At 41.1% G+C, this 12,718-nt stretch overlaps 2 protein-coding genes across 5 annotated transcripts in view; both read right to left on the bottom strand.

The window, feature by feature from the left end:
• Positions 1 to 310: 310 nt before the first annotated feature.
• Positions 311 to 7,307, bottom strand: otx1 (orthodenticle homeobox 1). Its single transcript, XM_079363034.1, has 4 exons — positions 6,906 to 7,307; positions 4,431 to 4,620; positions 3,521 to 3,672; positions 311 to 2,109 (listed from the first exon to the last, which is right to left on the bottom strand). The coding sequence occupies exons 2-4, from the start codon at positions 4,525 to 4,527 to the stop codon at positions 1,360 to 1,362; spliced, it is 999 nt and encodes a 332-aa protein (XP_079219160.1). The 5' UTR covers positions 4,528 to 4,620; positions 6,906 to 7,307; the 3' UTR covers positions 311 to 1,359.
• Positions 7,308 to 11,244: 3,937 nt separating this feature from the next.
• The window catches only part of ehbp1 (EH domain binding protein 1), a 132,269-nt gene continuing 130,795 nt past the window's right edge, over positions 11,245 to 12,718 (bottom strand). For all 4 annotated transcript variants that reach the window (XM_079362463.1, XM_079362464.1, XM_079362466.1 and 1 more), the window contains one exon: positions 11,245 to 12,455. In XM_079362463.1, the coding sequence (XP_079218589.1) occupies positions 12,365 to 12,455 (91 nt within the window). In that variant the 3' untranslated portion in view covers positions 11,245 to 12,364. The remainder of the gene's footprint in view (positions 12,456 to 12,718) is intronic.

Raw genomic sequence — 12,718 nt, 5'->3', positions numbered from 1 at the left:
AATAAAATTAAGACACTTGGTGTCCCTTAAGCAAGTGGAGAGATGTTAGTGTTTCAATTTAGACAGAAAGCATTTATCCTTTGCTCTTTAAAATAGAAATGCGGTGTTCACGGTTTGTATTAATTACGGACTCATTTCCATATTGGCTACATTCTGTTTATAATTAGGAAAGGCTTTTGAATAAAAGACTTATTCAAATGAGAGCGAACAGGAATGTGGAGTTTGTAAATTGCTGGTATATATGAATCTAAATAATAAATAAAATACAATAAAAAGTTGTCTGCCTGTTGAGAATCAAACTGAGACACTGTGGGAAATAAATATGACTTAACGGATCTTTATTGGATGAACATGTATGCAAGGGTGCTCGCCTTTAAGATACATTCAACATCTCACTGTCATTGTTGGAGTTATAAAACCACATATCCACTCCAAATATTCAAAGATGCTCTGACTCCAATATCAAGCCAAGTGCTGCGTTTAAACATGTCCATTAAATCACGACAATGCCCAAGAGAGGAGGCCTGCTTTGAAAACGAAGAGGCTAGAATAATATTATCTGGAAAACAATCGCCAAGAGCACTTCTTCTGCAGCTATACTTTTAGATTTTTCCAAGACATTTCAAATTTCTGAGTAAAACAATGGATATAAAAGCTGAACTTTATGGCCAATTTGATCTCTTTGGAATTTTTGGTATATTTACATACAGGGTTTTTTAATTTTTTTTCTCCCAAAGTGGTTATAAACAATTTCAAATTCAGAAAAAAACACCAACTAAACATGGTCACTGTAACTGACCCAAATACATATTTACATAATTCAGCTGCTTGATGAAGCTGACTAAAAATCTCTGTCATCCTAAAATAACAAATTTCAGAAATAAAAACTATACAGGGTTTGATTGGGTGGGTTGAAGGTAAAGAGGGGCACTGCAGGCAGTTCCTGACGGTGCAGCAGAGGGGAAAATATTCCTCCCATCCAGAGAACCAGAGAGCTGGTCGTCCAAAAGAGTTTCGGTAAAATTACATTTTTTCTTTTTTTTGAAAAACAGTTTATAGATCATCCTAGAAGTGGCTTTGTTTAAAAAACAAAAACACTTCTCATCCTCAGGAAACTTCTCCTGATGGTTTCTCTTCGCCGACTGCTTCTCTTCGTTTTATTTTGTTATATATTTTTTAAAGATGTGGAGGACCAGAAGGAGGGAAAAAAAAAGTCCGACTGTGAGCATTCCTGCTGCTTTCTTTGTTATCTTATGGTTAAAAACTCTTTTTGTCTTTTAAAAACAGGCAATAAGCTGATGTGGAAAATAAAAGAAGGGAGCAGACAAGCAAGGATGGAAAAAAAAAAAAAAAGCCAGATCACAAGACTTGGAACCTCCAGGAGGCCTGGTCTTTGTAGTCCAAGCAGTCTGTGGCGTTAAAGTTGAGCTTCCACGAGGAGGCTGCAGTCTGCTCTTTGTAATCCAGGCAGTCAGACGAGTTGAAGGCCAGACTGGAACCGCCATATGCCTGGTGGTGGTGGTGATGATGGTGGTGGCCTGAAGACTGGCTGATGTGGTGGTGTGGGTGGCCTGACATGGTGGAGGCTGTCATTGGGCTGAGCTGGTGGGGATGATGGTGGGAGTGCATTGGGGCCAGGTAGGAGCCGCAGTCCACGCTGCTGAAGTACGAGCTGGATGGGGCCGGGTAGCCCTGTCCGTAGCCCGGCGTCTGGTTGTAGGACATGGGGTATGAGGTGGCTGCGGCAGCCGAGCCCGACATTGAACGCTGCATACAGGAAGCATTAGAAGGAGGTCCGGGCTCAGGGAGTGGGGCCACGGCTGGGGCAGGAGCATTTCCAGGGGAGATAGCAGGGCTCCAGATGGAGGACACGGTGCTGATGGAGGTAGAGGTGCTGCTAAGCGCTGCTGGGCCTGTGTGGTTGGTGGAGGAGGATGAGGAGGAAGATGAGCCCGTGCTGGAGACAGCAGGAGGTGTGAACTGACCACTGCTCTCGGAACCAGTGCTCTCCCGGGCTGGAGAAGACTTCTTCTTTGGCGGCCGGGCTTTTGTGCTGCTGCCGCTCTGCTGTTGCTGGCGACACTTGGCCCTCCGGTTCTTGAACCAAACCTACAAATGAAAACACCAGCCAGGAGTAAGCCACCATACACACACAACCACCTCAGCAGTTTATACTGAAAAGGGCACTCCCAGGCCATGCTGGGAGTACATTATGGAAGAAAATTGGAGGTTATTAGCCATCAAGGTTCTTTTCCACCCCGGCCCCTTGGCTCGGACCAGCCAGGGGTCTAATTTCATACCAGGTAGATGGCTCTAAGATAACAGGCTATTGGGTTTCACCACACAGTAGGGTAACTGTAGAGCACAGAGAGGGTAGGATCATGTAGAGCGTTTTGTTTCACACACACATTCTGAGAATAACTCAAGTTGTGTGAGAGAAAGGCCAGCCTTGGATTTCCCCTAATGCCTTTTAAGAGCAGAATTTGTTCAAAATCACAGTAGTAAACCAGTGAGTTGTTTATGGAGCATCATTTGCTGGTAAACGCCTGGCCTCTACATTATCCCATATTTCAGGTCAAATTACACTGCCTGCAGTCAGGTTTACATCAAATAATAATGAATGGACTCAGCTAGAAAAGAGAGCCAGAAATCTGAAAGGTAGTTTTGTTTCTATCAACACATACAAACAGTTTATCCTGCAATTAACATTTTATAAATTGAAGTAAGCCAAACCAGAAAACAGAAGTGGGAAAGATTCGCTTTATAAAAAACCATAGCACTTGAACGCAACCATCATGTTGAACTTTCCTAAATGGTAATAAAATAACACACATAAATCGGGCCTAATTCCTTAACAAATCCCTCTTGAGTTACTTTAATTCCTTTCATTATCTCACTATTATCAAATGAAAATGGATCCACTGGTTTATTATTATCCATTCAAAAGCAGCTTAAAATCATTGACATCAGGAACTTTCGTTGCCTTGTCTAAAACACACACACACACACATATATATATATATATATATATATATATATATATATATATATATATATATATATATATATATATATATATCCTGTCGGCATATAGGCACGTTGTATAGGCCCTATATCTATTGTCAAATACATATTTATTTATTAGTTTAAATCTATGTATTTCTCTGAAACCATGCCAGGCAAATGAACAGGCTACAAATAGTAGGTGATTAAACAACAGGAATGAAACATAAGCTTATTTTTTGTTTAGGACTTGGTCAAAATCCTGGTTTATTGGTCTTTGTAGAAGTCTGACATGCCTTGAAGAAATGTCTTTAAGGTGATTTTTCTGCCGAAAAAATAAATAAATTGCGAACCAGGTGGAAAATATTGATATTTTAATTGCTCTGCATAACATGTGAAAACTTGCTACGTTTCTGTGAAACTCTTGCAAAAAGCAAAGAATTAGTCATCATGTCTAGTATCTAGAATTAGTCTCATGCAGCGGGTTGAGAAAAATAAATTTATAAAAATAAATGACCTGGACTCTGGACTCAGGTAGGTTGATTTTCAGTGCCACCTCCTCGCGCATGAAAATATCCGGGTACCGGGTTTTGGCGAACAGAGCCTCCAGGACGTCGAGCTGAGAGCGGGTGAAGGTGGTCCTCTCCCGCCGCTGCTTCCTGGGAGTAGCTGCAGAAAGACGAACAGTCGAGACCCGTTAATATACACAGGTGAATAAACCGTGTTTTACTTCCTTGTTTTCACTGACAAGTTTCTGCTCTGGCACAAAAAGGCAGGTGAAAATATCACAATTAAAAGCCCAACTGATACAACCTGAATTCATTTCTCCCACATTTTGTTCATCAGTCGCGGTAGAAAACATTGTAGGCCTACCGATTTTTTTTTTAAAGATCACTAAACTTTTGCATTTGTTTAATTTAGTTTAAATATCCTACGTGAAGCTATAGGCTAGATGGACGTATAATAAAGAATGGAGCAGCATTAAAATAAAAGCCTATTTGTTTTTAATGGGGAGTAGCCAAACAGACAGACTCAACTGAACATCGAAATATTTATCATGCTTTCTGACCTCTAAATGAATAAGTGTAAACTAATTATAGACTAAACCTAAAGTGTTAACTATCTGACTGCACTTTAGTTTCGTTTTTTCCGGGGGGGGGGGTCACCAGCACTCCTTTATTTAGATTTTTTTTTTTTTTAAACTTATAGAACACTTTTATTCTGAAAGATTGTCCGGTTTCAAAAAGAAAACAACTATGTTTGGATGGGAAATCTGGGGCTATATTTTCTTTTAGGATAATGTAGGCAGTTCCTGTTTATGTTCGGCAACGTCCATCGTTACAAACTGGCTCAGACTACATGCATTCATCTCTAAAGTGTGTGTGTGTCTGCGTGTAGCCTGTGTGGTGTGTGTGATAGAATCGTACCCGGGTAGCCCACTGACGGGTGCAGCAGGTCCATGGCAGCGCCGCTCAGCCCCAGGCCGTTGACGCCGTAGGGGGGCTGTTTGAGGTAGGACATCATGCTACAGGCGGTCACTGCTCCACCCAGCTCAGGCCAGTGGTTCGGTTTCCCCCGATGCTGCAGCTTGACGGGACAGGGGGCCAATCCTAGACACTGCGTCACACACAAACGGGACCAAATTATTAGAAACAGGTAAAGAAAACACAATCAAATGAACTTAATATGCCTACAGCAGAGAATTGACTATTGAAAAGTCTACAGGCCTACTTTTGCCAGCAGAAGTGAGAAAAAGAAATTTGCCAAGTCTGTAAATGTGTCTAGCCTTTTATTACTATGAGCTTTGGCTTTCAGTTTCTAACGTGTTATAGGCTGTAAATTATAAAGTGGCCATATATAATTAAGTAGGAGCGGATATAAATCTTAAACCATTGTGACCGATAATGAAGTGATAATTTGGGAACAGAGTCTGCACATTAAATGTCTTCAGGAGTGGGCAATTGAATTTTTGGAACCCGCTATAACACACGCACACAGGAAAAAAAACCCACGCAGAATTACATCCAACAATTTCAGTAAACCAGATTAATGATCTCAAAGACTATCGCTCAGAGATCGAATATGATGAAGAAAGAGGAAACTACTATTGGAAAGCACCGTTTCCAATAAAATGTGACTTTAATACAATGGAAGTTTCACATTCTTCAACGCTTAGCTCACCGACCTGCATGCAGAATATTAAACCAAATCAATCACTACAGACTAGTTCCTGCGTACATTTGACTTTTATTTAAAAAAAAAAACCCATCACAATTACTTATTTAACCCCACACAGTCATCAGCAGTAACCTTATGTAGGATAACTAATAATTTAAAAGTAGGCTACTGAATCTGGTCTGACGGCAAAACCATACCCAAGTTAAAAAAAAAAAAAAAGTAAACTAAAACACTGTTGACTGGATTTTTATTCAGTTTGTCGATCTTTCTTTTTTTCCCAAGTGTTCTGAATTTATATTCAGATAAAGTCCTCCAGACTAAAACGTGTGTGTGTGTGTGTGTGTTGACGAGGTTAAATTGAAGGCTGCACACAGGTCCGTGAATGTCACATTCTGAGTTATTTAACCTGCGTTGTTTGATCATTTTTAAAAATCACACATGTGCTCTCCTAAGTCTTGCTGTTTTGTTTTGTTTCACCTGTACGTGTCTTGGACTTCACCCGGATATGGACACTGAGCCCGGCTCACAGCTTCTCAATCCACTACTGAAAAAGTTCACTGACTGACCTGGAACTCAACTAAAATATTAACTCTATTTTAAATATGAGACAAAGGTGTGGAGGGTTTTTGTTTGTTTCTAAACATAGTTTCACTCTCATTGTGAAATAACTCTGCTGCACTTCTCCTGTTATTGTAACATTCACTGAGTTCAGAACGAAACTTCTTTTGGAGAAGACCTCACACTATTTCTAACAACTACATTTTTACTGAAATTAAAAATTGTGTTTCTGTAAAAAAAAACATTTTCTATTTTGCAAAAATAACGACTGTTTGTTTCAGTCGTGATATTGTTATGATTCTGTTTGGTTCTCTCAAAGAAAACTTCTGACTGTAACATTAAATCCAAGAATTAAATGATGAGTCTGCCTCTAACACTCTAACACACTGCTGTATTAAAAAAACAACAACTATCCTACAGCTCTGATTTTACATTTAGAAAACTCTGATATTAATGTTTGCAAGTGCAGAGTTAGTTTTTGTAAACTGCACTTTAAGTTTGGTGTCTCTGTAAAGTAATATCATACAGACTGAAGTTAGAAAAGTGTGAATTACTTAGTGACTCCTTAGTGGGAGATTATTTGAACGACGAGCTCCTAACTGATCAAACCAAACGTGTATTCCGCGGCTGTAAAGCCGCACTGCAGCCCTGCCAGGCCGGAGTGAAAGGGGCCCAGATCTCGGTGCAAATTAACTCTATTAGAATTTAGATTAGACCTCCGGGGAGAGAGCGATTCAGGAGAGCTCTTATCTGCAAATAAATTAAAAAAAAGAAAAAAGAAAAGACCAAAACACGCCTCTCCAATTATCTACCGAGTGCTTCAAACGTTTTAATGGCCAATTGTGCATAAAAAAACGAATTGGTTGGAATTGAAATATGAAAATTATCTCCTCTGGAGAAAGTTGACTCAATTAATCTGGTTCAGGTCGATGTATTTATAAGATTAATTGATTCCACATCTTTCCAAAAAAAAAAAAAAAGAACTCAAAGTTAAACGGTGCAAATGGATATCATGCAAAACCACAAGTCACGGTTAAACGCGAAAATCGTCCTCCAAATGTTTAGGAAAAGGTGAGTTTTATGCTTTAGGTTCCTCTTTAATTACGTTTGTTACGTAAAGGAAAATAATGTGAATTATTTAAGAGAGAACAGTAGAGAAAGTTTACCTGGTTTTCTCCTCTCCTCTTCTCCCGAGCTCTCGGGCCACAAGAGACGAGCAGCAGTAAAATTATCCAGCAGTAGGAAGTCTGCAGGGCAAAATACTCAAACGGCAACAGCAGCAGACTCGCTCAAAAACAAACAACCGAGCAGCATCACGGACAAACGCGCACTTCTCTGCACACGGACGTCACCGCGTCCTCGGTGCGGTTCCTGGTGTTTTTACAGCCAAATAAATCAGACTCATTTGCTTTCAGGGGGCTTGTCGTTGTCTGTCAGAGTGTTAAGGTGATTGAGACGGATGGAGATTGATCACCTTCTCTCCGCCCTGCGCCTCTATGAGCGGAGGACACCTGCGGATCCGCCTCTCGCAGCCAATCAACACGCAGAGACTGTCTGACGGACGGCGGGGGCGGCCAATACGTGCGCAGAAGCAGCCGGGAAGAGCCCACTCCCACTTAACCCCTCCACCTCCCCTCGCCTCCTCCCCGGTCCCGTTCCCGAGACCGGACAAGAAAGGTTTCAAAAAAGATAAAAATCTCTCAAAGGCCTGGAGGAGGAAAAGTCAAGCTCTTGCTGTGCGTAAAGGTGCATAAACGAAGAAGCAAAGGAATGAACGGTTAATAGGAAGTTTGGATAAACAAGATGTTCAACAGAGTCTTCGGGAAACCAACAAGAGATAGAAAACCAAAAATAGAGAGCGAATAAATCGACAGGTTTGTATAACCAGTTTGATACTCGGATTTTTACTGCATCTGATAAGTTTTTTTTTATTTTTATAAAAGATACTTTAATCGAATAAATGTGTCCATTTGAGCATTAACAGGACACGAATGTATGGTTGATTTAAAGCAAAAATCTACACCAAAAATAAAATTATTCTCAAAGAACGCAGCTACTTACAAACCATGCACCCCCCCTTTAAAAACATACAAAAAAAACCCCGCTACTTTTATTTCTGTTGACTCTTCTATCGTTGTGGTTTCAGTTTATTCTGCCTTTAAAATGAACGAGACATTAAAAAAGAGTTCAGAGAATGAGGAAGGTAAATTCATCCATTTTGATTTTATTGTGATACAACCTTGCCTCTCTCTCTCTCGCTCTCTCTCTCTCTCTCTGTCACCCCCCCCCCCCCCCCCCCCCCCACACACACACACAAACACATAGGCCTCATGAATATTAATGAGGTCTAATCCCCATTTAGAATTACATTTGAGGATGGTTGACGTAAAGTTTAATAGGGATAGACCTCAAACTCGCTGCGGAGGAAAAAGAAGAGAAGAAGAAAAAGCGCAGCAGAAGCTGCGGGTCACTGAATCAAATCCTGCACTTTATGTAGGATGTATTTAATGTTTTTAACCCATCAACACACAGAACAAACTCCATTTTATTTTTCTCTCTTTTTTTGTTTCTGGTCCTGAGCTAAGCGTGTGGATGTAGCAGTGGCCGGCAGGACGAGGCTATGTAGATCTCTGCACTCACTTCTGAAAGAGAGCTAATTTTCAGAGTGATAGAGAGGGTGTAAAGAAGGAATCCCATTTTTATGTGTGTGAGTGTGTGTGTGTGTGTGTGTGTGTGTGTGTGTGTGTGTGTGTGTGTGTGTGTGTGTGTATGAGGAGGGGCATCAAAGTGGAGGCCGATGAGACTTAAAAGTCATCCACGAGAGCACTTTGACAGAGAAACTTAGACATCAAATAGTTGGTGGAGCATAAAAAGAGAACAAAGTAATGTTGGAGGTTGTGTGTGGAGGCCTGTAGTGATGCTGCTTTTACACAGTGGAGGATAAGGACACCTGAAAGCACCAACACGCATCGTTATGAATGTGGATAACGGCCCTCTATGTTTTTACGTACTGAGGCCAGATTAACTGTTCAAAAGAGCCTGACGGTGAGGCTTGTGGTCAGATTTATGAATGAAAAGAGGTGGCGTAGACAAGGAAAATTCGCCTTACAGTGACGTTGTTTTTTTTCTTCCATTTGTTTGGATGGTTCCCGTCTTGAGGTCAAACACTTTTACGCACCTTTTTATTTCCACCACATCTGAAGTCCGAGCGGTCAGAGGGCCTGTGGAGGGTCTGATGGAAATACCACCACCCTCCCCTGCTCAGCACACACGCACACACACACACACACCACACACACACACACACACACACACACACACTCACACACACACACACACACACACAGGCTCCGTTAAATTATGCAAAAAGGCCATTCAACAAATATGGCCCTCACAACATAAAGAGACCGGGCTATTCTGACATTTCCCCTACTTTTCTTGTTTTTTTTCCCTCCTCTCTCGGACGTGAGTAAGACCCCGAGATAAAACCCTGAACAAGTATCAAGTTATCAAGTTGCACAACCTTTTGTAATAAGAGTATTTTGTCTAATCCAAATTGCAGTTGAATTTTCTTAATGCTGAGACTGGTAAAGCCTAGGATTAGGCGGCGAGGAGAGGAGGGGGAAAAGTTTTGTCCCTTCAGCCGGCAGGATAGGGAGCGGGGATCTGCGGGGATGTTGTCGGTGCTTATTAAAACGATGATGCATAAAACACAGAGCTGCTGTCGGAGCCTTTCGTGCCGCACGCGGAGAACCCGGGCTCCCTCAGGTGCAGGCTTTTTTTTTTTTTTGGACGGTGGCGAGGAAAGGAGTAATGCAGAGGGCCGAGCGACTCGCAGCACCTGTGAGGTGAGGCCAGGAGACATCAAAGCTCAGGAGATAATCCATTCAGCTGAAGGATCCTCAGCTGAACAGCAGCGCAGAGTCACCGTCGCCTTTTTACGCAGCGCCGAGTTCTTATTCCCTGAAAAATACAAAACTGACTCCAAATGTTTTTTTTTTTTTTTTTTGCCTCAACAGGAGCCTGAAACCCAGCCGATGCTGCAGAGGTAAGGCACCAATGATTTTTTTCTTTCCTCGTAAATACTCAGTAAGAAACTACATTTTCACATTTTATTTATCACCTGAAATCGATTGTTTAGCCTGTATTTTTTGATCAAATAAATAACTAAGCCTTAGTGATCTAAAAACTGATTTAACATTTTAACACTTTTGTCAAAAATGTAACAGTTAGGTTTATGTAAAGAACTTTTTCTGACAGCTTGTAAAACCGTAAATATTTCAACCATTTTTTGAAATCAGTTTTAATCCACGCAGAAGCTGTGAATTATTGTGTGATCACACACACACACACACACAAACACACGCACACACACACACACAACACGCAAACACACGCACACACAGCCACGTGCACCGAGCAAAACGTCCTTCCCCACGTTGGCTCTCTGCTTATTCTCCAGATTAAAGACCCCTGTGATAAAACGCAACTATAACACAAAGTAAAACAAAGCGCCTCGGGGGACGCAGAGTTGCGTAATGTGCACGTACAGTCAGTCCCAAGCAGAGAAGAAACGAATCAGCAAATTAATTTGAAAGTATTAGAAGGCCGGGAGGACGTCTGCTGTCACAACCGATTTCCCTGCTTTAATCGGGGATGTGAGGGAGCCTGCGGGCAGTGCGGAGGGTTACATCGTTTATCCTCACCTTTATTACGGACCATTTTTCTACCTTATTAAAGGCTTCTTTGATATCACAGTGAGAACACAACGCGTACTGTTATAGCTGAAAAGGGAATTGTTATTTTTTGGCACATCAAATATTAATTTCAATATTTTTTTCAAACTTTTCGGGTTTTTCAAAATGTGTTTATTAATTTTTATTTTTTTTGTATTTTTCCTTTCTATCTATCGACCGAGCCTCTCCAGCGCGCGCAGGATCGGTGAAAGACAAACAGAGAAGAGCCAAAGAGGGGGAAAAAAACATCTGCTCGGAACAAAGCTGATTTCTCTAATCTTCCTCAGAGGAACCTGCTCAAGACCGACCTCAAACAAAAAAACACCAGAACGCTAATTTTAATTTATAAACACGCGCAGGTCGCAGGGGAATTGGACACAAAGCCGAATAATAAAGCGCTCTCTAAACGCAGCGCTCGCTGCTGAATGCACTGATAGGGAGCACTTACGTGCTGCACTGAAGCAAATGGCGTGCACGCTTCTCAGCAACTTTTATGTGAAGAGAAAGAAGAAAAAATCTTGCATAAAATCTTGGTCATGAGGGATTGTAGGAGAAATCTGGAAATTTATGGAGAAAAAAAAAGAGTGTTGCAGGACTATAAGATTTAGCTGCATGTGTGCGATTATAAAAACATACAAATACAAACCTTTCCCAGATTGCGTTACAATCCATCTGTAGTTTGTGATAATTATAAAACCGTTCGTAGATTAAATACTTTTTAATAGATATTTTTTGTCTAGAAGATGAAAAAGAGACCACACTGCCTTCATGGAGTACGAAATCATGAGGACTTTATTATTGAAGACTTGGGTTATGACACTGGAATAAATAAACAGGATAAATGTTGAACACATTGAAGGACAAACTGCACCAGGTGTGGAGCTTGAAGTGATGCAGGTGGAAGCTAATTTCTCCTCTTCAGAATACAATAAATAGAAACCATAAAAGTTTGTTGAGCAAAAATGCACATGAACTGTGATGGTAGCTTCACTTACAAGCAGCTTAAAAGGACAATAAATAATATATATATTTTCTGTGTTTGACTGCATGAAACCTGACAAAAAAAGACGATATTGGAAGCAACTGGTCAGAGCAGTGATGAAAATATACAACATGAGATTTTTTTTTATTTTTAAAACATGATCTTTCTTTTGGTAAACTGCTTTCAAGCCAAGACAATAAAAGAAAAGCAATAGGAAAGTTATGACTTATGAACGGTTCCCCCTTTAAGATCATTTATAAGTAAAAACTTTAAAAGTGAAATAATTATAGGATACACAGTCAAGTAATGAAGTAGCTTGAAAAGACTGATATTATAAGAACTCTTTTTTTTTTTTTCCTTTTTAAAACTTCAACCCGTGCATCAACTCCTCAAATGGTACAGAAAAAAAGTAAGAAAATAAAAGACATCCCCTCCCCACATAAACAAACCCACTTGTTCTGTACCTCAAACCTCCTGGTCTCCACATTCAGACAGAGAGAGGCAGCTGCAGCATCACAACGTGCAAACATCAAACGGTAGGATTGTGTTTGCTCTGCTCTCCTCTCGTACATGTTATATTACATTAAAGTACCGTTCATGGTGAAGCAAAGCAGGGTTCAAATAAAAATATTTTATAGAAGATGAACACTTTGAGTCCTTAGAAAGTTGGTGCAAAGGCATCGCAGAGAAAAGTCTCTGCTCTAATTTTGACCCCCACCCCCCCAAAAAACAACCCCCCCCCAAAAGAAGAAAAAAAAGACAACCCTGCAAACCATCAGATTTCAGATTCTGATAAGTTTTCGAAATGTCAAGGAAAGCCACTATCAATAATATTCAGAATATCAATAACAATGTTACATTTCTTTATCGGCTACATTTGTTGGTTGTGTTTTCTCCGAAGTGACAATCATTGAAGGACACATTTCTCTTCTTTCTTGGCCATCTTTCCTTTGTTCTGCTCAAGCGTCCTCTCCAGGTGCTCATCCTCCTCCTCGGCCCTGGGAAGGGCAAAGGTCAAAAGGTCAGAAGTGTCAGGGGAAGAGGAGATGGGGTGGAGGTACACACACGCTAACCCAGGCAGGTAAAACAGTCGGTGGCATGGTGACTGTCGCTGTGGCAACCTGTGCAGTGGCCTTGTGCCAGGGGCCATGCTGCAACCTTTCAGCTACCTTGCAGCTGATTGGCAGACAGCGGTGCCACTCTGAAAGAAGTCTCGCCCACGCAGGTGTGCTGCTGCTGCTGCTGTACATGCAGGATGAAT

The sequence above is a fragment of the Symphodus melops genome, assembly GCF_947650265.1.
Source record: "Symphodus melops genome assembly, chromosome: 15".
Lineage (NCBI taxonomy): Eukaryota > Metazoa > Chordata > Actinopteri > Labriformes > Labridae > Symphodus > Symphodus melops.
Note: the sequence above shows the minus strand (reverse complement) of the source record. Positions and strands in the feature narration are given on the sequence as shown.

Excerpts from the sequence above, each read along its gene's own strand:
- otx1 (XM_079363034.1), bottom strand. The coding sequence starts at position 4,527 with ATGATGTCCTACCTCAAACAGCCCCCCTACGGCGTCAACGGCCTGGGG. Across the intron at positions 3,673-4,430 it reads CCCGTCAGTGGGCTACCCGG|CTACTCCCAGGAAGCAGCGG; the intron begins GTACGATTCTAT and ends GTCTTTCTGCAG. Across the intron at positions 2,110-3,520 it reads TACCTGAGTCCAGAGTCCAG|GTTTGGTTCAAGAACCGGAG; the intron begins GTCATTTATTTT and ends TTTCATTTGTAG.